The sequence below is a fragment of the Brachypodium distachyon genome, chromosome 1, assembly GCF_000005505.3.
Source record: "Brachypodium distachyon strain Bd21 chromosome 1, Brachypodium_distachyon_v3.0, whole genome shotgun sequence".
Lineage (NCBI taxonomy): Eukaryota > Viridiplantae > Streptophyta > Magnoliopsida > Poales > Poaceae > Brachypodium > Brachypodium distachyon.
The window spans coordinates 58665976-58687003 of NC_016131.3; the positions used below are offsets into that span (position 1 = coordinate 58665976).

At 45.5% G+C, this 21028-nt stretch overlaps 5 protein-coding genes across 5 annotated transcripts; 3 read left to right on the forward strand and 2 right to left on the reverse strand.

Moving 5' to 3' along the window:
* Positions 1-4686: 4686 nt before the first annotated feature.
* Positions 4687-7372, forward strand: LOC106865797. The gene is made up of 2 exons (XM_024455712.1): positions 4687-4812; positions 5122-7372. Exon 2 carries the CDS (start codon positions 5219-5221, stop codon positions 7151-7153), a length of 1935 nt encoding a protein of 644 aa, XP_024311480.1. The 5' UTR covers positions 4687-4812; positions 5122-5218; the 3' UTR covers positions 7154-7372.
* A 907-nt stretch (positions 7373-8279) lies between these two features.
* LOC100822156 (dirigent protein 1) lies at positions 8280-9679 on the forward strand. Its single transcript, XM_003557645.4, has one exon. The coding sequence runs from the start codon at positions 8604-8606 to the stop codon at positions 9318-9320; it is 717 nt and encodes a 238-aa protein (XP_003557693.1). The 5' UTR covers positions 8280-8603; the 3' UTR covers positions 9321-9679.
* A 1916-nt stretch (positions 9680-11595) lies between these two features.
* Positions 11596-12523, forward strand: LOC100831097 (dirigent protein 1). The gene has a single exon (XM_003561464.3). It carries the CDS (start codon positions 11615-11617, stop codon positions 12149-12151), a length of 537 nt encoding a protein of 178 aa, XP_003561512.2. The 5' UTR covers positions 11596-11614; the 3' UTR covers positions 12152-12523.
* Positions 12510-13303, reverse strand: LOC112269284 (dirigent protein 7-like). Its single transcript, XM_024455718.1, has one exon. It carries the CDS (start codon positions 13226-13228, stop codon positions 12563-12565), a length of 666 nt encoding a protein of 221 aa, XP_024311486.1. The 5' UTR covers positions 13229-13303; the 3' UTR covers positions 12510-12562.
* Positions 13304-18990: 5687 nt separating this feature from the next.
* LOC112270728 (dirigent protein 1-like) lies at positions 18991-19605 on the reverse strand. The gene is made up of 2 exons (XM_024458794.1): positions 19588-19605; positions 18991-19452 (listed from the first exon to the last, which is right to left on the reverse strand). Exons 1-2 carry the CDS (start codon positions 19603-19605, stop codon positions 18991-18993), a joined length of 480 nt encoding a protein of 159 aa, XP_024314562.1.
* Between the last annotated feature and the right edge of the window lie 1423 nt (positions 19606-21028).

Genomic DNA, 21028 nt, shown 5'->3' on the forward strand with positions numbered 1-21028 from the left:
TTATTAACTACTACCTCCGTTATACCTCCGTTACATAATTTTTGTCGAAATATTACATGTATCTAGACACTTTTTAGGAATAAATACACTCATTTTTAGACAAATTTGAGACAAGAATTATGGAACGAGGTAATAAGCACTAACTAATTAATGTGTGGTTAATTCATTGCACTAGCTAGTTAATCTGCTTTATTCGTTCCTTCTTACATACGTGCGTTTTTACGGTGATTGTCGAGTAATTCTCAGTACTTTTCAGTACTCCCGTCAGAATTAATTCTATCCGTTGATTTGTACTCTTAATTAGAGCGTTTTTACAGTACCGTGTACTTCTTAGTTAGAGTTGGGAGTACCAAGTAAATCTGGACGTCCATTTTAAAGGGTACTGCACTTTAGTCATTTTCTTTTGGTAATTATGACTAATTCTATGTTTATCTTAATCTACTCCGGTTATCCCTAATAGCGCACAACTGCCTCCTCCCTCGCCGCCATGGACGGCGGCGGACTTCCCCGTTCATGCGTGCACGACGCCGCCCGCATCTGAGCCGCCGCCGTCAACATGCATGTGCACATCTTCACCGACGCACGGAGGCCCGATGAAGTATCTCTAGCAGCACGTTGTTCCGCCTCTCTAAGACTCCCACCAGCCGCTAGCAATCTTTTAGAAATCAGAACCAACGCAACTCCACTGCGGCGGCACGGCGTAATCAGAAATTTACATGCACTCTGCGATCTTATCAAATTACGAGTAATTGCTAATCGATTGCTCAGTATAACAGAACTGATGGATTAATATGTGAAGAAGGATGTTTTAAATTCATGGACACAATTGAATGAGATGATTTTGTAGAATCGATTATTTGTATAGAATCAATCGATCGATTATTCTGTTCAGTAGACCTAGTTTGCATGCGAAAGCATCGCCTCTGATTAACACCGTCGCCCATCTAGGAATTCAGCCTTGAACCAATCGCGGCCTCTCCGGTGAAGACCAACAAACCTGAACCGTCTCCTGCGTCGTCGTCTTCAGGTCAGGCATCTCCTGCAATTTAGTACTTTTCAGTACTTTTGTTTTAGTACTGTCCAGTACTCCATATTTCTTCACCGTTGAATTAACTAGGTTGGACGGTTTGTAAAATCGCAACCATTGTAAAACTTGTATCTTACATATATGAGCTCTTGAAATGTGGCTCCTTTTCAGCAGAGCATATATCTACAGTACCTACCGTACATTATGTCATAATCTTGCACTAATGTTTCAGGTGTATCGACCATTATCTAAGATTCTACCGGAACATGCTCCGATGATGCATATAGTGAATTCTCTAAGATCGTGGGCAAAATCTGCATGTATACGCTCTCCTGCAGGTGGTGAACGCCATTTTGACCGGAGTCATGGTCGGGATAGGCGTTTATGGCCGCTACCGTCTATTTACGCGTATCCTCTTCCTCAGTGACATATTTGTATAATTGTATATTCGTGCATGGCTAGTGACATAAAATTGATCAGAGATCGATCGGATCATTTGATTTTTTTTTTGTTTCATTTTAATTGTCTTGCGAAAAAGAAACACAAATTATATATAACTGCTGTTACTACATCAGGATACTACAAATTGTGAAGATACAAGTTAGTTTAATTAATTCGTAGTAATTAAGTTTCATTATATAATTCTTTAGTGACAACTTAATTACACGTTGTCCTTATCTTCTCACACTGAATTTAATCGGGGGCATATATAAATTAAGAGCAACTGCTGCTAGCTGCTACATCGCATCAGGCCATCAGCTATAGATGGATCATCATCAGTCGTCCATGGAAACGGGGGGAGGCAACAAGGCCTTTTTTATCGCGCTGTTGATGTTGCTGCTAATTGCATCATCATCATCATCATCATCGCATGCACCAGCAGAGGCGCCTTCGGGCGGCGGGGATGCGGCGCCGGCGCCTGCGTCCGCGACGGCTACGACAGCGGATACTGCCTTCCGCTGGTCACTTGCAAGTGCTGTTGCAACTCTGGTAAATCCAAGCACTAGCTGTTACTCCATCGTCAGAGTGCAGCTGGTACTGTAAATTTTGCTTTTCTACAAGCAAATTAAAAGTAGCAAAATAAATGAACCTCAGAGGTTGGAAATTAATAAACACTCGTTAATTGCCCGTGTGTTGCAACGGAATGAAAAATAAAATGTACAAAGATATAGATCAAAATGGCATTTTTTTCAACAACCTTCAACAATGTATAACCATGTCATGACAAGCATCAGCCTCTTCCTATTGCTTTCCCCTCTCGATGACCATCAATGTAAACTGTAGCGTAACAATCAAATTTATTAAGCTAACATAGCACTTCAAAAAAAGTTCAAGCATTAAAAAAAATTGGAATGGCTGGTTCAGTAAAAATAATATCAACACATAATGAAACAATTCCAACAATTTCCTGATGATCTATCCAAAACATCAGTAACTGATTTATGTTTAGGTGGACCTCAAGAGCTTGAAAACCTACTGAAAAAATATGGTGCGAAGTTGAGATGGGTACACGCAAATGAAGAGATGATGACAAAGAGGCAACGGCAACCATGGTAATGCGGATAAGGAAGATCGAATAATCAGAATAGAGCCTGACCTAAATTAAACATATCGCTCAATAAAATATTTAGGCATCAATTGGAAAAGCTTGAATGTCACCTGCTCAAAAGCATGACGATGACGGCTTCATGATACCTTAACTTCTTTAACAGTGGAACAAAATCAGAACTATGGAACATTGACGTTCGAAGCATGCAATCTTTTCCTCGGGTCAATACCTGAAGTATCCTCACTGATATATCATCATTTTCAACCACCACATGGAACAAGATATGCACATCAGAAAAGAATGGAATACTAAAGAACAAAAGTGGTGAGATGACGCTTAAAAGCAATCAAGACCAAAAAAACAGCTCAAGATCCCTTGCCACAATACAAATAATAAGAAACAGCACCCTTCCATTTTTCTTGGTACAAACCGTCAGCTACATTATTCTTGGTATGGCAACAGGACATCAGCTTAATCGAAATAAAAAAAAACTGAAACCATTCGACCCTTTAATATAACCTAGCCTCCTACAATGTGGTCTCCTATATTCACCAAGAAAATTAAATGTGGAGTGTCCAGATTGCTAGGTTCAATTTAGCGCCACTTCAAGAATGACAACATGAATCAATAGGATTCGTTTGTCACCATAATTTTCACAAGCACTTATCATAGGCTCTGCAGTATTTCAGCTCAGAACAGGCTTTGCAGTATAACTTGACTGGTATAAATCCAAGATCAACCGTGGTATTGCAAAAATTAAGTTGAAAGAACGGCTTAGTTGAAAGAATCTTCTAGCTTTGTACTTGCAAGCAATTTCATCTCTTATACGTTTCTTTCTGCCTCATTCTTCCGAAAATAACTATGAAAATAGTTGTCTCTTTGTTCAGACCATCTTGATCTCATGACTCATGACTCATGACTATGGATTGTGTCCTTCTACAAGAAACAATTTGATTAATAAGGAGAAATAATGTACTCCTTCGTTCCTAAATACTTGTCACTGTTTTAGTACAAGTTTGCACTAAAGGGAATCTTTCCAATTAAGTAGTAGTAAAGATATGCATGCCAATTAATGCCAGTGCCAGTGCTAATACCATGAATGGAAGATAGTTTGTTGATCTTTGAAAGAATAAGGACAATATTTTACTGGAAGAATACATATAGGCCTTCTTTTTTTGCATGTGCATAAGCCATTTCGTTTGAAATTATGAAGTTTTTTTTTAGCAAAATTTGAAATTATGAAGTTGATTGGCCGGTCACAAGACCATGGGCTACAGGTAGTAGCTACCGTATTATTCTGGCCCATGTCTAAGAAGATAAATCAGCCCATACACAATTAGGCCCAGGAAACCTTTTGCATTCAGCTAGCTGTGTAAGCAGAGCTAAGAAGCTTGTTTTGGCAGGGCTAAGAAGCTTGTTTTGCAGCAGCCTGGCACAAGATCGAATCGGTTCCCAAACGGTCGTTACAGAAAGGGGAAAAGAATCTCAAGACCTGCTGGCTAGATACAATTCTTGCCTTCATTTTTGTGCCGTCGAATTCCAAGTGACCAAGACAAGCAAACTAGCAAATGGGCTGATGGACCACAATACAATTCTTGCCTTCATTTCTGATCTTTTGGATTCTGATCTTCTGCGAGTTTTTTTGTTTTTGTTTTTTGAGGTGATCAGTCACAAGCCCAAAGGCCACAGGAGGGTGGCGTGTATATTCTCGCCCACATCGGAGAAAGAGAGGCCAGCCCATATACAATTAGGCCCAGCAAACTAGCATTCAGCTTCTCTGCTGGGTAGTATAGTTAAGATCGACGAATCGAACTGGCGGGATTAATTAAACTGCTATTTTGCTCAAAATATAAATTAAACTGCCATAATCTGATGGAAATTAAATACTTTGCTCTTCATACAGCTAGTTATACTATTCCTGGCATCCTGATGACTTGGGAACTTAATTTACTTTTTCATACAGCAAACATGCATCTATATGCTAAAGCTCACATGCAAATTTTCTCTTCGTGGAAGCAAGCATCTCTTGATACCCCGAAACTTGGAATTTACTCCATCAGTGTATTATTTAAATATGCATCCATTCGTGCACCTCTCATATGATCTTGCATGCTTGTCTAATCTAATCTATCCACCTTATTGAAAGATGAGGCCAATAAGAAATGTTGAGGACCTTGGAGGGGCCATTGTGATGGAAAAACAAAGTATATAATATACTACATTTTCTTAAACAAAGGTATATAATATACTATAGCTTTCTTTCATTTAACTTGTTTAAGAAAATACCCCTGGCTAGATATATATTCTAGAGGACACATTATAGGTTTGTACACTGCAGATGCTTTCTTAATTAAATATTCTGTCAAAATATTTTTCTCTTCCATCGATCCCTTTTAAGATGCACCAACTTATACTTCTTTAGCTATCGGACATTGATGCTTGTTAATTATTTGTCTCAGAATTTACACAAGATGAAACCAAAACTAGCTAGTATAACATATGTAGATGTAGAGGGATGAATTTTCTTTTTGTCTTTGGTCCTCAGCTTGGAGGCCATCAAAAGGCTTTGGAACGATTGGGAGATACAATGTTTGATACTCGCAAGCTTTGGCCTACAAGTCTTCCTCTTGTTCGCGGCAGGCATGCGGAGGCACAGCGTATCCCGTGTCATCAACTCGCTTCTATGGTTGGCCTACTTGTCGGCTGACTCCGTTGCCGTTTTCGTTCTTGGCCATCTCGCAGCCAATGCAAGCGGCTCGCACCATCTTCTTGTCTTTTGGGCACCGTTCCTGCTCCTCCACCTGGGAGGTCAGGACACTATCACCTCCTTCTCTTTGCAGGACAACGAATTGTGGAGACGCCACCTGCTGGGATTGGTCACCCAAGCAGCGGTGGCCGTCTACGTCATCTCCATATCATCTTGGCAGGATAGGCGACTCCTAGCTGCCACTGTGCTCATGTTCCTCTCTGGGTGCGTCAAGTACGCCGAGCGTATTCTTTGCCTCTACATTGCTAGCCCAAAATTCTCTAAAGCTATGTACTGGTCTCTTATGGGTCAATATATACATGTACAAAAGGGTAGAAGTACATTAAGGCTGCATGATGAGCACTCGGACATCCAGAACAGGCTATTTGATCAAATGCTTAATGTCGATATGAGACTTCCTGGCATTAGCACACTGGACATAGTATTGTCTGATACTCCAGTCAATCGTCTACTCACTGCTGATGATATGGCTCTCATACCTGCCGTGCTCCGATCGCTCAAGTCTGAAGAAGAACGATGCAGGGCCTACGGCTATGTCAGTGCACGGTTTGTTCGCCATTATGAAGGCCTCTACACCAAAGCTAGGTTTCATTTTCACTGCTTTGGCAATATGATCTCTCTTCTTCATATCAAGATAGTAGAAACCCACGAACTGATGATGAGACTAATTATCACCTTCTCTGTATGCTTATTCCCACTTCTTTCATCCTTCATAACCCTAGTGATCTTCATGTTTGCTGAAAAGGGCCAACTCTACAGCCGGGTTGATATCACAATCTCCTACATATTACTCATAGGGGCCATAACTCTGGAGGTGGCATCTCTTTCCATGACCATTCTTTCCTACTTTGCCTCGACTGACTCAGAAGCATCTTGTCCCGGTCTTACATGTGTTGCCAAATATATTCATCCGGCAGGCCTGCGTAGAAAACATTGGTCCAAAATGCTAGCACAGTATAGCATGATCAGAACTTACACTAGTCAAGATGGCATGGGCATCATCCTGTCGATTCTACCACAATGGATCGGCAAGCATTTACATAACAACACATTAACAAGAATTCCCATCACGAAAGATCTCGAGAAGTTTGTCCTCGACAAACTGTTAGACTTCGGAGCAAGTAAACACAGCTGGAATTTTGCTACCTTCCGTGGACAAATAGCACTGAGAAGGTGGCCGGCTATGCACGCAATCATCAACAGTGCTGATCTGCCAACAAGTGTGCTGATCTGGCACATTGCAACGGAGATATGCTACTTCGGAGAAAATAGCAACACTAGTCCTTATGAAAGTAAGATTACAAGGGTGAGCAGAGAGCTGTCAAACTATATCATGTACCTTGTCTTCAAGTGCAGTGTGATGCTTACCGACAGCACCAAGCTCCTATACATTGAAACTCATAGGAAGATTTGTCTTGATGGGCATTCAGATCTAGGTGAGGCAGATGCTATCAGGATGGTGTTTGAAGCGAACAAAGGAGGGTACGAACCAGCCAATAAAGATAATCTGAGAAGCAGCAGCAGCAGCAGCAGAGAAGTGCAACTTCCAGAAACCAACATGAGTATTGATCTTGATTTTCCGGTGTTGCCTCACGCATGTACAGTGGCAAAAGAGTTGCAGGGCATACAGGGAGAAGTCCACCGTTGGGACCTCATTGCGGCCGTATGGCTGGAGATGCTTTTCTACATCGCGCCTCGATGCGGGGGTGCTTTCCATATGCAGCATCTCAGCACCGGTGGGGAGTTCATCACACACGTGCTCTTCCTGATGGGCTCACTCGGCCCTTTTCTACCACCCCCAGGAACTTAATTAGGAACCAACTGGGCATGATGTATCACTTATCGTCGCAATGGATCATTATAATAGCAAAAATTACTTACTATGTCTGTCCTCAAAAAAAAAACTTACTATGTATTATATGGTAACATTTGGTGTTATTGTAACATTTCAGAAATTCCTTGTAAACTTTGTACTGTGATCAGAATAAATGTCAGTTGTAACACAGTTAGGACCATTATTAGTGTATTACTGTTGTTTTTTTGTTGATAACAAAGTACTCAGACCTATTTGTGTCCGTGTGCATGCGCGGTGGGTTGGAGATCAATACTCGTTAAATTTTATAAATAGATCACAAAAAAGACAAAAAAGACAAATGTTTTTTTGTGAATAGTAGTGATAGTGATATTATTTTCACTAAATTTCAGAAAACCACACATTTTGTGTCATTCTTCACATAGAACCCCACTAACACTTTCTGATCAATGGGACCCACTAGTCAGGTGCCACGTGTGCACTCGCCCCACGAATCGCTTGCCATGCTGAAAAATACGATGAATAGTTACTAGTACTACCACCGTCCAACAATATGGGACGTATTAGCTTTCCTTTCACCAATGTTTTGACCACAAATTACTCTATTAATATATAATTATATGACATAGATTCATATTCATTATATTCTTACTCAAGAATATTTGCTCATGGATATGATTTTGATCACATTAGTCAGATATTCATGAAGTAATTTGTGGTCAAAGGTTTGGTTAACCGAACCCTAGTTGGACGGAGGGAGGACCAAGCAAGTAAGGTACGTACGTCACACGTATATGTGTAGGCAGGTAGTCTCTCTCGTCACCCAATATATCATTTTGAGAAGCGATTTGCTTTACGCTTTACCCATCGCCAAAGGCAAGGAAAAGCAAGCATCAAGTCAAGCACAGCCATCATCCTAACCTTCAAGCTACACCATCCAGCCTAACAGGAGTAGACTCAATTCGGTCAAAAGGGGACAGTTATCGATCCGACACCCACCACCAAGCAAAACAACAAAGAAAGAAAAAAAATAAGTTGTTGTATTGCATTTGGTCGTCGATCTCTGCATCAACCAAGAAGAACGGACGATTCTCCCGCTCCTAACAACTCAGCTATATATATAAAGTTTCTTTCATCCATTCATACTCCTACATATTAGTATTGTACATATATAGCTTGCTTAATTAGGTCAACAACTAACACACACATCTTTCTCACTAATCAATCATTCCTCATTCACAACAACCCAAGTACTACACTAAAGCTCAGCTTTGCCATAGCTTCAGATATCTTCCCTCTGCTCTGCAACAACTCCCTCTAGACACTGCCCAGGACAGGACCATCTATTTTAAGCCACCACCAAAGGTTCAGAGTGTACCACCTCAAAGCTCCAACCTTTAATCCCCTCCCCGGCCTCGGCCTCTCACCCCCAAATCTCAAGCCATCCATGGCGTCTCCCGCCGGAGTCCTCCTCCTAGCGGCCACGCTGCTGCTCACCACCGCCGCCATGCTCGCCTCCGCCGCAGACAGCAGCACGACCACCCACCTCCACTTCTTCCTCCACGACATGGTCTCCGGCAGCAACCCAACCGCCGTCCAAATCATCAAAGGCCCGGCCAGTACCTCCGCCTCCGCCTTCCCCGGCATAGCCTTCGGCGACACGACGGTGGTCGACGACGCCCTAACGGAGACCTCATCCCCTTCCTCCGCCGCCGTGGGCCGGGCGCAGGGCTACTACATGATGTCCTCCCAATCGGGCCCGGTCCTCATGATGTGCGTCAACCTGCTTTTCACCACGGGGGCTTACAACGGGAGCACGCTCGCCGTGCTCGGGAGAGACGACATCTTGGAGACCACCAGGGAGCTCCCTGTGGTGGGGGGAACAGGGAAGTTCAGGATGGCGTCTGGGTATGTGCTCTGGAAGACGAGCAATTCGAGCGGCCCTGATGCGACCATCGAGCTTGATGTTTATGTTGCCATGGCTAATGGGACTGGTACTATTGACGCTTCTGCGCCGGTTTCCCCCATTGATGGTGGTGGTGGAGCTGGTGGTGGTGCAGCCGGGAAGTCGGCGTCCGGAGCGGCGGCGGCGGCGGCGTATGGCCGGTGGGTTAGTGCGTTCGTGGTTGCTGTGCTTGTGGCCATGGTTGGTGGCGTTTGGTGAGCTGAGCAGAGGAGAACAGAGCAGCTGAGCTGCCTGGAGTGGCTGATCTGCAGTGAGCTGAGTGGATGAGATCCGGCAGTAGAGCTCTCAGTGGATTGGGGAATCGATGTTAGCTAGAATTATTGGTGGGAGAGAAGCGTGAGACATACTCCAGTACCCTGCTAGATCGGTGGGTAGTGAGTGGTGTGTTTGGTGGATGTTTTCTTTCTTTCTTGTGTGTCTTGTCGTTCGTTGAGATTGGATCCTGTCATTCTGGTGGTGCACACATGACTACTTGCATATGAGACGTTGTTCTTTTCTTGATGCTACATCCATCTGGGATACTCCTATAATGATAAGTATATTACTTACATGCTGTAGAAGATCGGCACACACACTATTGTATATTCTACTCTCTTTTTTCCTTGGTTATCGATCATCCCTGCTCGATGAGAAGTGTTTTAGCTACCTGTCTGGCTAGAGCATCATATGCCTGCCTACTTTCTTTTGAATTGCCTAAAGTATTCCCTTGAGCGCGTGTAGTCATGATCAAATCCCTCATCTCTTTGTTAGTAATTGATTAGGAAATGTGTTGTAGGGGTCAGTCTTCACCACGATTTGGCAGATCCGAGGCCATTTTTTTTAGGCACACTGACTTCCCCTGTCTCTTCTCCTGAATGAATGGCCGGCCCTTTCAAAATTGCCACCTACTCTGCTCATGAGCCATAATCCATATGATGGAACCAAAGGGGTTGCTAGTCACTCCTTTCTTTTATTCAGAGAGGGTTGCTCCGAGCCTACGAGTACTTTTTTTAGTTAGTTACTTTGACAAAGTACTTAAAATCATACAAAAATGAAAATATGGGATTATGTGTAGTATCATTTTGTGGTGTCAATTAACTAACTAATCACCGTGAAAACGACCAACATAACTATAAACTGTGTGTGTATCACATGCTGACATGCATAAGTCAACCTACATTACATTGCACAGTCAAAGTACGTTGCATATTTCCGCAGATCGAGTAGAGTAACAAACTTTTTTTTTGTTCAGCAGGATCTAAGAAAAGACTTTTTTTTTCTTTTAGAGGAGAGCGAAGTCTCTACATTTTTAGAACAAGCAAGCAAAGCCTCTCAACTAGCTAGACTGGCGGGCGGGCCGGACCATAAGGTACAGTGGGCTGCACCGTACTGGGTTGCAAGCCCAGTAAGACAAGAATGCAAGATGGCCCTTTATTTATTTTGTACAGAGACTAAACATAGTTCTCTTATCTTGTGGATCCCATGCAGCCATGTCTGATTGATCATATCCAATCGCACTCGCAAAACCCTGCTGGATGAGCCATCTTTTTTGCCCACGCCGTCCACTTTCACTTCCCATACATACACGGCTTCGATCATTGCATCCATGTCTTCATTTTGCTATATATGTACAGTAGCTGCTAGCTGCTCTCCACTCACAAGAATGCACTGCATGGCCCAAACAGTACCAACTGAAATTAATCGGCTTATCAGCAATCTGAAGCTAAGTAAGTAGCTAGGCTCCAGGTAATTCAGTTATTATCCAGGTTGGTGGAGTCATGGAGCATGTATGAATCGATCGATCAGCTTCTTCTCCATGAATAATTTTCTGGTTAATGAAGCTCATGTATTGTGTCCTCAGCATTGCGTGCAAATGAAGCTCTACACATGGGGTTATCTTCTCGATCCCATGCCTCCATCATGTCGATCATCGATCATATCCATATGTCCAGTCGCACCTGCAAAACGCTGACATGCCCACTCGCATATATATGTGGAAATGAAATGAAATGAAAAAGATGATGCTGAAATACGAAAGAGCTAATAAAATGACGTTTAAGAGTGATAATAGGATACGAAACTACTAACACACTATTAAATACTCCCTCGATTCTAAATAGACGTTTTTTAACAATTAATAGATACATTTATATTTGGACAAATTTGAATCAAGAATTTAGAATAAGGGGAGTACCAGTGAAACTTGATCGATACTGAAATTTTGCGCGGCTCGATCCCGTTCACTAGCATGCATGGCCCATGCTCAGCAGTGTACTACCTCCGTCCCATTTTAAGAGGCATGCACGTTTTCAAAATTACAAATTTAACTAGCAAATTATAAATTATATTTCATAAAAAATATATGATTAGATTAGTAGTCAAATGAACTTTTTAATGGTATATTCTTTGACGGGCTAGCTAGGCACTTTGATGGGCTAGCTATATATTAGGCCATGGATCGACCGGCCCAAGCATCCATGCACCTATAGCTTGCTCCAAGCTCGTTCGACGCCATGCCTGCAGTAATGCTACTACTCATGGCGATGATCATGCAGGCCTTAGCCGCCGCCGTGGACGGCGGCGCCATGGCCGGCTTCGAGCACCTGCGAATGTACATGCACGACAGCTACACGGGCCCGAGCCCAAGCGCCGTGGTGGTGATCAACGGCACGGGGCCCATCATCCCGGGCTCCGGCGGGGCCCGGTTCGGGATGACGGTGGTCATGGACGACCCGCTCACCGACGGCCCAAGCCCGGCTAGCTCCAGGCTCCAGCTGGGCCGCGCGCAGGGTTTCTACGTCACGGCCACCAAAGCAGACGGCCCGCCCGCGGTGCTCCTCTCCATGAACCTGTTGCTCACCGACGGGAGCACGCTGGCCGTGACGGGCCGGAACGCCGTGCTGTCGCCGGTGAGGGAGCTGGCCGTGGTCGGCGGCACCGGGAAGTTCAGGATGGCGTCCGGCTACGTGCTGCTCAAGACGGCCTCCTGGCACGGCAACGACGCCGTCCTGCAGCTCGACGTCTTCGTGCGTGCCGGTGCTGCTGCTTGAGCTTGACCGGCTATGAAGGGAACGCATATGGAGCGAAACGTTCGCTCCCTACTCTACCTCAGTCTTGTTGCGCGACGGGCTAAATTTGCCACTCTCGCGGAAATAAAGTTGACCGAAGAACATGGAGCGGTCGCAGCCACGTCTTCCTGTGGTCTGACAAACCGTAAGGACGAACGTTCGCTACTTATAAATTTCGTAGGTTTCCCCATTTTCGGTTAATCAATAAAGATCATCACACAATAGTGTTAGAATAGAACACGTTTTAATTAACGGAATTTGACTGAAATTCTTGGTGATCAATCGAACAAACAAATGGCACGATCGAGATTAATAAATCATCCCCCCTCACAGCACATGCATGATGCATTCCAATCCAATGCAATATATGCAAGCAACAAACAGACCGACTAATTAATTAGCGAGGGTCAAATTGTAAATAGGGATCATCTTCTCCGGCGCCGGCGGCATCCCAGGCGGTGGCTCCGGCTCGCTGTCATCCCCAGGGATAGTAATATTAACAAACAGCTCGTACACATTAAACTTCTTCTCCTCCCTAGCCGTGGTACACCTCACATACCCAGACGCCAGCCTGAACTCACCAGTGCCACCAACAACAGCAAGCTCCCTCTCCTCCTTGCTGGCATCATGGAGCCCCTCCACGACCACCGTGCTGCCGTCGTACTCGCCGCCGACGAGCAGCATGACCATGTCGACGAGGTAGACCGGGCGGCGCATGGAGGACAGCATGGCCGTGCCCTGGGCGTGGCCGGCGAGCCGGGACGAGGCGCTCTTGTTGTCAGTGAGCTTGTCGTCGAAGGCGTAGGTCTCGCCGAAGAATTGCTCCGGTGGGAGTGAGGGGTTCATGGGGCCGGAGCCCTTGAGGATGAGCACGGACCTCTGGCCTGGGGGCCCCATCATGTGGTGCATGTACATGGTGAGAAGGATCTGCTCGGCGTCGTCGGCGAGGACGGCGACGAAGAAGAAGGCAGAGAGGGTGAAGGGGATGATGGCGATGGCGATGGCGGTGGCGGCGGCGGCGAGGGGGTGCGGCTTAGCAGCGGCGGTGCTCGTCGCCATTGTTGATAGTGATCCAGTTGTGTTATGAGCTGTGATTAGATGTGGTCATGAATGGATTGATGGATGGAAGGAAGCAGCAAGATGGTGATCGATATGAGAGGTTTTAGGATGATTAATTAGGCTGCTTATAGGTGTGCAACAGTGCATGCAGGTGCAACACAAAGAAGGTCCAAGAAGCTGAAATTGGGAGATTAATGCGTGGTTTTTGGCGATGAGACATTTCAAATTGGATTAGTTGAAGATCATGCGAGCCCCTATGATGACAGTTTAAACATCATTACTCTTGTTTTTTAAAACAATATTTGTATGCTAGTGTCGTTCGAACCAAATGGGTTAGGCAAAGAACCCGGCAAAGCCTTTGTTTGATTTCGGCCTAATGCATCTTGACCGGCCTGAGCCAATTGCCAGGCCCAAGACCATCTAAACATAATTTCCGTTTTATTTTAGAAACTGTACATTTGTGGTAGAAATTAATATGCAATTAGCCAGTTGGTTTAGACCTAAAGTTACTATATTTTTGTAAATACAATAATGTAACGTGCAACTCGACCGGTTAACAAATGACAGTTCCCCACTAGTCGACGTTTTCTTGTATAGCCTCTCTCTTCCGGAAAAAAAAGAAGCCAAAAAATGCCTCTCTACCACCGATCTCCGCCGGCGAGGCCATGGGTCCATCCCCCAGCTGCCACTCCGGCCCCGAGAGGGGTAGTGATGTGATAGTTAGATCTCTTAGAGTTAGGTGTTTGTTCCTCAGCAGTATTAGTATGGTGGATATGGCAGCGTGCGGTAGAAGACACTACTAGAAATCATAATTTTCCTTAGGGCAAACCTCTTTACCTTGAGCTGATTTCTCTCCTCTAGCTAAAGTAAAGATGCAAACAGTAACACCTTAGGTAAAGAGAATTTCAATCCAAAAATAAATATGAAGTAAAGTATCACAGAGTTTATTTGAACCCTAGGTAAAGAATCTGAAGAAGATGGCCCTCCCTGCCGTGTGATTTTTCTTCTCCTTTCAGTCAGCCCCGCGCTTCCATGAGCGCGCTTCGCTTCACACGGGCCCACCTGACAGTGATAGAGAGCAAAGCGAAAATTTCAGCTATGACCCACGCAAGACAGCAAGAGAGCCTTCTCCCATCTCAAAAAAATAATATTGTATTTCGGTCTCCTTTCCCCTCAGTCTCCTTTCCCCTTGCGCCGCCCGCCTCCAACCCGTATCCACGGCGCCTCCTGGCCGTAGCCGCCCCGCCCTGCTCCACCCCGCCTCCACGGCGCCTCTCTGCCGTAGCCGCACCGTCCTGCTCCGTCCCGCCTCCAACCCTCCATATCTGCTCCGTCGCCATGCCATAGCCCCGCGGTACCTTTGCCTCCCCGCCCTGCTGTACCGGCGCCACGAGAACCTTTCCTACAAGACCGGCGCACAACCGCCTCCGCTGTCACCATCGGTGTGCCGCCGCGAGGATGCCGTCGCGGTGGCCGTGCCTGGAACCCGCCTGGAACTGCAGCAGAGGCGGGGTTTGTCTTCTTCTCGTAGTGAGTCCTTGTGGTGACCACCTTCCTCTGATTCTACGGCCACAGGACCATGTGCGCCACCCCTTATGGTTTGTCCTCTCTCTCCCTCTCAGTCTTCTCTCTATATATATCTAGGTCTCTCTATGTTCTACATGTTCTAGGATTAGTTCTTTTGATGAACTTTGCTATGTGCCATCTTCTAGGTGTCTTTCTAATTGGATTTGGTTCTCTGAAACAATGATTTGCTTTGTCCTAGTTGTGCTATCTGAATGATGTGTTAAACCATGATGTTTTTAGCAATTGATTTAGTTGATTAGTTCTTTATGCTGCATGTGCTATCTAAATGTCCTATAATTGGAAGGAGCATTCTTTGTGCGAAACCTTGTTCTGCAATTGTGGTACATGTGTTGTCATTGTCGATATATTTTGCTGTCGGAAACCTTGTTCGTGCAAACACGATGCTGATTAACATTGTTATGCAATGATAAGAAAATAAATGATAATGCATTGTTGTTCTTGTATGTATTTTGAAGGAGCAATTGTGTGAAGCCTGCAATTCACGAGTAAATGTTCTGAAACTTGATGTTCAGATGTATGTACAACATCAACAAAGCTAAATGTACTACTCAGCATTATTTTGCTTTGCCTAATTATTTTGTACATCTTTTTCAGAGAAATACAAGCTTTTGCTAGCCAGATTGAATGAATAAAGAACAAACTGATCTTTTGTGCTACCAAGCAATCAAGCAAGCATACCATGTCTTCTAAGCAATTCCAGATTTTGAATGACAGCCGAAATCACGTATGTAATCATCTTTCTCAGCTTGACACTGAAAGAAAGAAGTATCCATTTCAAAGCACATCTATTGCTTTACAGATTTTGAATGACATACAACATTCTCCAGTCTTGTTGCTCAAGAACACCCAAATCATTCCTCTGTTCAGGTATGTGTTCTGAAATAAAAATCAAGGGTCATCTGAAATAAAACCCGAGATGGCTATTTTGTGATGTGCAAGGGTGCCTATATGTGTGGGGAATGGGGATATATGATCCGAAACTTGACATGAATTAATTACAAGAACATAAGCTCTCTCTCTCTCCCTCCCTCTTGCTGTAACACTTGTTTTTCTCTGGAGCTTAAATTCTAAAATGTTCACCTTTACTCTATCCCACACTGGATAAAACAGAATTTACATTTGAATCTTGCCTTCTTTGCTCCTTTCTTAGCTAATTATGAATCTAAACATCTACAGTAATCAGGCTTCTATTTGTAGGCCTGAAACCTGACTAGAGAAACAAACACTTCATTTGGTTTCCACAGAAAACAACAATTAACTCAAGCAGAGATTCCCCTAAACCACTCTTCAAGCATCTGAACAACGCACAAGTAAACAAATATTCAGTTTTCCCCCTCAACTCCAAGTTTTTACCTTTAACACTTGAACTCCTGATACTCTCCTTGCTCTGCTTCTCCAGCACCACTGGCCCTGACTCCTTTTCCTCTCCACTCTCCAGCCCCTATTTTTCTGTACTTTGTGTTTAATTATTTAATTATTTTCTACTCCACTCTAGCTTCAGTTGTACCTTTATATATATTTTCAAGACCAATATGTGGCCTAAGTATAGGTCCTTCTACTACTAGTACTAGCACTCATATTTGACAGGTCTTTCTAGTTACTACTAGTACTCGATGCATTGGTACATACACTAGAGCTGGAAGTTTACTTTGGCATCACTGATAATTAGAAATAATGTTTGAACCAAGTTGATAATCCTACAATGGCTCTGGTCATTGGCAATTGTGCAGAATAGCATGACTTGGAACAATTGAATGGATGGATAAGTATGAGGTCAGAATTAGTACTACTTTTAAACTCCTTTTCAAACATGATTTCAGATGTGGAAAAAATAGTTAACCAATAAGATAAAAACACTCATGAAACAAACAAGCATGTATTCATTTCTGTTCTTCCATTCTCGTTTCACGTTGTAGTTGATTTCTCCTTTCACGTTTTCATATTTATAGTTGTTATGTTGCTCAAATTTTGTACATGTATTCATCAAACAACTAAAATTTGTGTCATCTAATTTTCAGGTGCACAGGTCTTGCGTACAACCTTCTTTTGTGCAGATTTTTGGCGTACCAGATTCTAGCTGCATACTCATCTGGGACAATTGTTCACATCTTGAGTCATGTTTGTTTGGCATAGCAAACACTAGCCATTGATCAATAATGAGGCTATTTTTTGCTGTAGCAACAACACTTGTTACTGATTGTGTCGCACCAGTGGCACCCGGGGTACCACCGTTGCGCGACGCGTGGGCCCCGTCTCCGAGTTCCCGAGAGGATTTCGTCCCGGGCTGCAGCCACGAGCAGCCCGGCAAGCTACCAGCCCGAAAGGGCTAGCGGGGCTTCGGGGGATATTCCCGCTTGGACACCTCCCGGGAAGCCGCTTCCCGGGAGGGGGGGTTCCCAGGTGTGTTTGGCCTGGGCGCTTCCCGGGGAGCGACTTGCCAGGAGGAGGAGTTCCCGGGCGTAGGCTCCCGCCACAAGGGTGGGGCCCATCGGACAGAGCAACAGCGCCACGCGGGCGTCAGATGCGCAGTCTCACCAGGGCGAGGAGTGAGGCGCGCGGCGCATTAAATGAGCCGACAGGAGGGGCGTTACCCATCCAAATCAGGTGAACAGTGGCTGTCCAGTCCTACCTTTAGGGTTTTAGACCCCTAGCAGCGGAGGTGACGTCCATGCACACCACCAGCTCACCGAGGAGGAGTGGCATGTCTCCCTAATCGACACTCGTAATGCATGCACCGCGGCACCTGTGGTATCCCCTTCAATATAAAAGGAGGACCCCCGCCGACGGTCAAAGGGTTCGATGGTTCCACATTCTTCTACGGTTCGTTGATCACACGGTTGGATAGTTCCACGGTTCCACAATTGCACGGGTAGACGGACTCACACTTAGCCATTAGCAGTACCCTAAAGCAGTGAAGGGTACTTAGCCAAAAGAGAGCGCCCGGGGACCCTCCCCCCGGCAACGTGTAAACACTCGATCTATAGTCAATACCAGTTCAGACAGGCAGGACGTAGGGTTTTACACCTCCGGGTGGCCCGAACCTGGGTAAAAACGTGTGTGCATGTGTTCTTAGCTTGCATGCATCTGGGGTACATTACTTTGCAGGTTACGTAGGCCACCGGTCACGCCGGCGATCGCCGGAGCGATCCCCGACGCCCCTGCCGAACCTAAAAAGGGGGCGTGACCGCACGCCTCCGGTGTCGGAGCCCCGTGCGACGATAGATTGCGAACATGTTATTTGAATGAAGGTTGAGATTGATTAAAACATTTGGTGTTATGTGCAGTTCCTATTGGTTATTAATTTTGGTTCTATTTTAATATATTTGAACTATGGTCATTATGAATTCAAATATGGCCAATACGAATTCATATATGGTCAAAATACGAATTCTGGTACCATTTGAATCTATTTGAGAGCCTGGTAGGTAAAGTCATCTAGGGAAAGATGATGATGTGGCATACTTGATTAAAATTTTGGTCTCATGTCTTTCCCTAGAGTTAAATTGGCCCTAGGGACAGTAACTTTACACCTCGGCACGCAGCTGCCATGTGACAACTTTCCCCAGAGTTCAAGCCTCTAGGTAAAGAAACGTTTCCTAGAGGTGTCGAAATGCCCCTAGGTAAAGCTCTCTTTCCCCACCATACTATACCTAGGGTTTTTCTCTAGTGCAGTCCCTAGATAAAGCCTTTACCTAAGGTTTTTTTGCTTTCACATGGAGTATTTGGCACTAGGGAAAACTGTGGATTCAAGTAGTGAGAATATCCTTATTCACCTCGCCGGCGACGTAGAGGACTCTCTGGCGTAGCAGATCTGGGGTCTGTTTTCGTATTTTGCAGATGATCTTCGTGTCTTGGTACTTCCATCCATGCTCGGTTATGTTTCGGCTTTTTCTGAAAATACTGAGGTTAGATCTCCACAGATCCGGGGTGGTACGTCCTCCGTCCCTCTTTGTCGCCTTCTTCTCAACGACGGCGGTACGTTTCTCATGTCACTCACTCTCGACGTCATCTTCTGGCTCCGATGGCGGTATGGTGGATATACAAGTCTGTGTTTATTTCATTTTATTCAAGGAAGGAATTAATACATTCCCCATTTTACAGGTGACTACCAATTAATGCTGGCCTGCTGGCCGGGGTTCAGAAATCATCCGCTGACGGCTGATCCAATGCTCGAATCACAAGGACGTGGCCGGCACGGTGGCGTGGACGTCGAGCTCGAGCACGGCGTGGTCCGGCGACAGCATCTGGGCCGTCCTCCACACCACGTACCCGTCGGCCCGCCGGAGCCTCCCGGTCCCGCCGACCACCGCGAGCTCCCTCAACGGCTCCAACACGTCGTCCCTTCCGGCCACGACCACCGTGCTCCCGTTGTATTCGCCATCCGTGAGCTTGAGCGTGGCGCTGACGGCCAGCACGGGCGCGTCCATGGCAGCCAGCACGTACGTGCCCTGGGCCCGGCCCACGGGCCTCGACGCCGGGCCTGGGCCGTCCGTCAGCAAGTCATCGATCGCCGTCGTGTCGCCGAAGAAGGTCCCCGGAAGCTTGCCCGGGTGCTGGGCCGAGCCGGTCACGATGCGCGCCGCCGTCTGCCCTGGGCCGCCCGTGATGTCGTGCATGTAGAAATGGAGGTTCACCAGCTTGCGAACGTCGTTGGCAGAGGAGAGCGACGATGGAGAAGAAGAGCATCAGGAGGTGGTGCTTGGCCGCAATTGTTGTGTCGTGTATTTGGGTTGGAGAAAGATAGACCAGGCCAAAGGGGTTACTTGTAGTACCAGCTGTGGCATCCGCATCAATGTGTCAATAATATTTTGCCATTTTTGGTGGCGATAAGGACGAACGAATTTTTGGAACTAGATGATTCCCCGCGGTTGCTGCAGGAAGTATAGATATGGTCCACAACGAAAAACAAAAACATATATTTAGTTGAATTATAGGTATATATGGTCTAAAAGAATATGGTAGACACATTACATGTGGATGAATTGTATAGGGACGGTCGCTCTGTAGGGGATGGGTGCAAGCGGAGAAATATAACTGAGGAAGGTTCGGTGGAGATTTATCTTGAAGAAAAATAGTCGGGAAGGAAAGGAATCCAATACATTTTTCTTTCGCCGTAGGCCTGGTTGACCAAACGGTGAGTTGATGAGTTAGATAGTCTGCATATGCAGTTTGCAACCATCAACTGAAAGTTGAAACGCAATAAATAAAAACGGAGCTAGATAAGAGCCATCACAGGCTCATAACGATTTGAGATTGTCAGTCGTCCGAGCTATTCTCCACGGTTGTGATTCGCTAGGTGTAGGAGCCAAGGGAAACAGAGCTACCTTCGTCCGTTCGGTCAGCAGAGGCCAATTCATGGTGGTTGACAGGTGCGGTTCGTTTCTCCATTTGCTTCCTTGATGATGGTGGATGCATGGTAATGGATACATCTCTTTCCCCTCTTGCTTTTGATTGGTTAATCTTTGTATTCTCCGTGTCACCGTTATCTCTGCCTCGCACCCGTTCCTTGATCCCTTGCTTGCTATCTGTTCCAGTTTCAGAGACTTTCATCTTGGAGACCGGTCAAAGTGACGGTAACCACACATTCCCGGTCTTCTCAGTGTGATTCATGCTCTCCACCGTGCTGTTCTCCCTTCAACGGCATCCCAGGAGGAGGTGGCGATGTGCTCCTTGGTGAGGTCGACGGCCGAATCTGACAATGGGCAATGCATGCATGGTGGTCTTTTTTCCACCGCTCCCTCTAGCCGGCGAGCTGCCTGACCTACAGCCTCAACCTCATCCCCAAGTGCCTCCGAACATCTCCACGTTCCTCCTGCACAAGCCCTACGCTGTGCTGCTCCAGCACACCATGGCAGCTAGGCTCCAAGCAGGTGAGCTGCCCGTACAAAGCAAGCTCCAAGACATGCATACTACAACAACGTTGGATGGTTGGGATGGCCAAGGAAACGATGAATTGCTCGCATGTTCAGCTTTCTAAATTAATTGTATTTAGTGGGTTTCGAGTTTCAACTTTATAGAGTTTATAGATACGATACGTTGTCACTTGTCAGTAAAATATGGATCAGCTGCTGCAGTATCCAGGCTCGTGCATGCAGGGCACTCCATTGATATGAGCAAGCATGGTTGCTTAAGCTACTATGGAAACTAGTACTCCCTTCAACAAAAATGTCCCAAGTCTGTCAAAATTTGATGTATTTAAACATGACTTAGTGT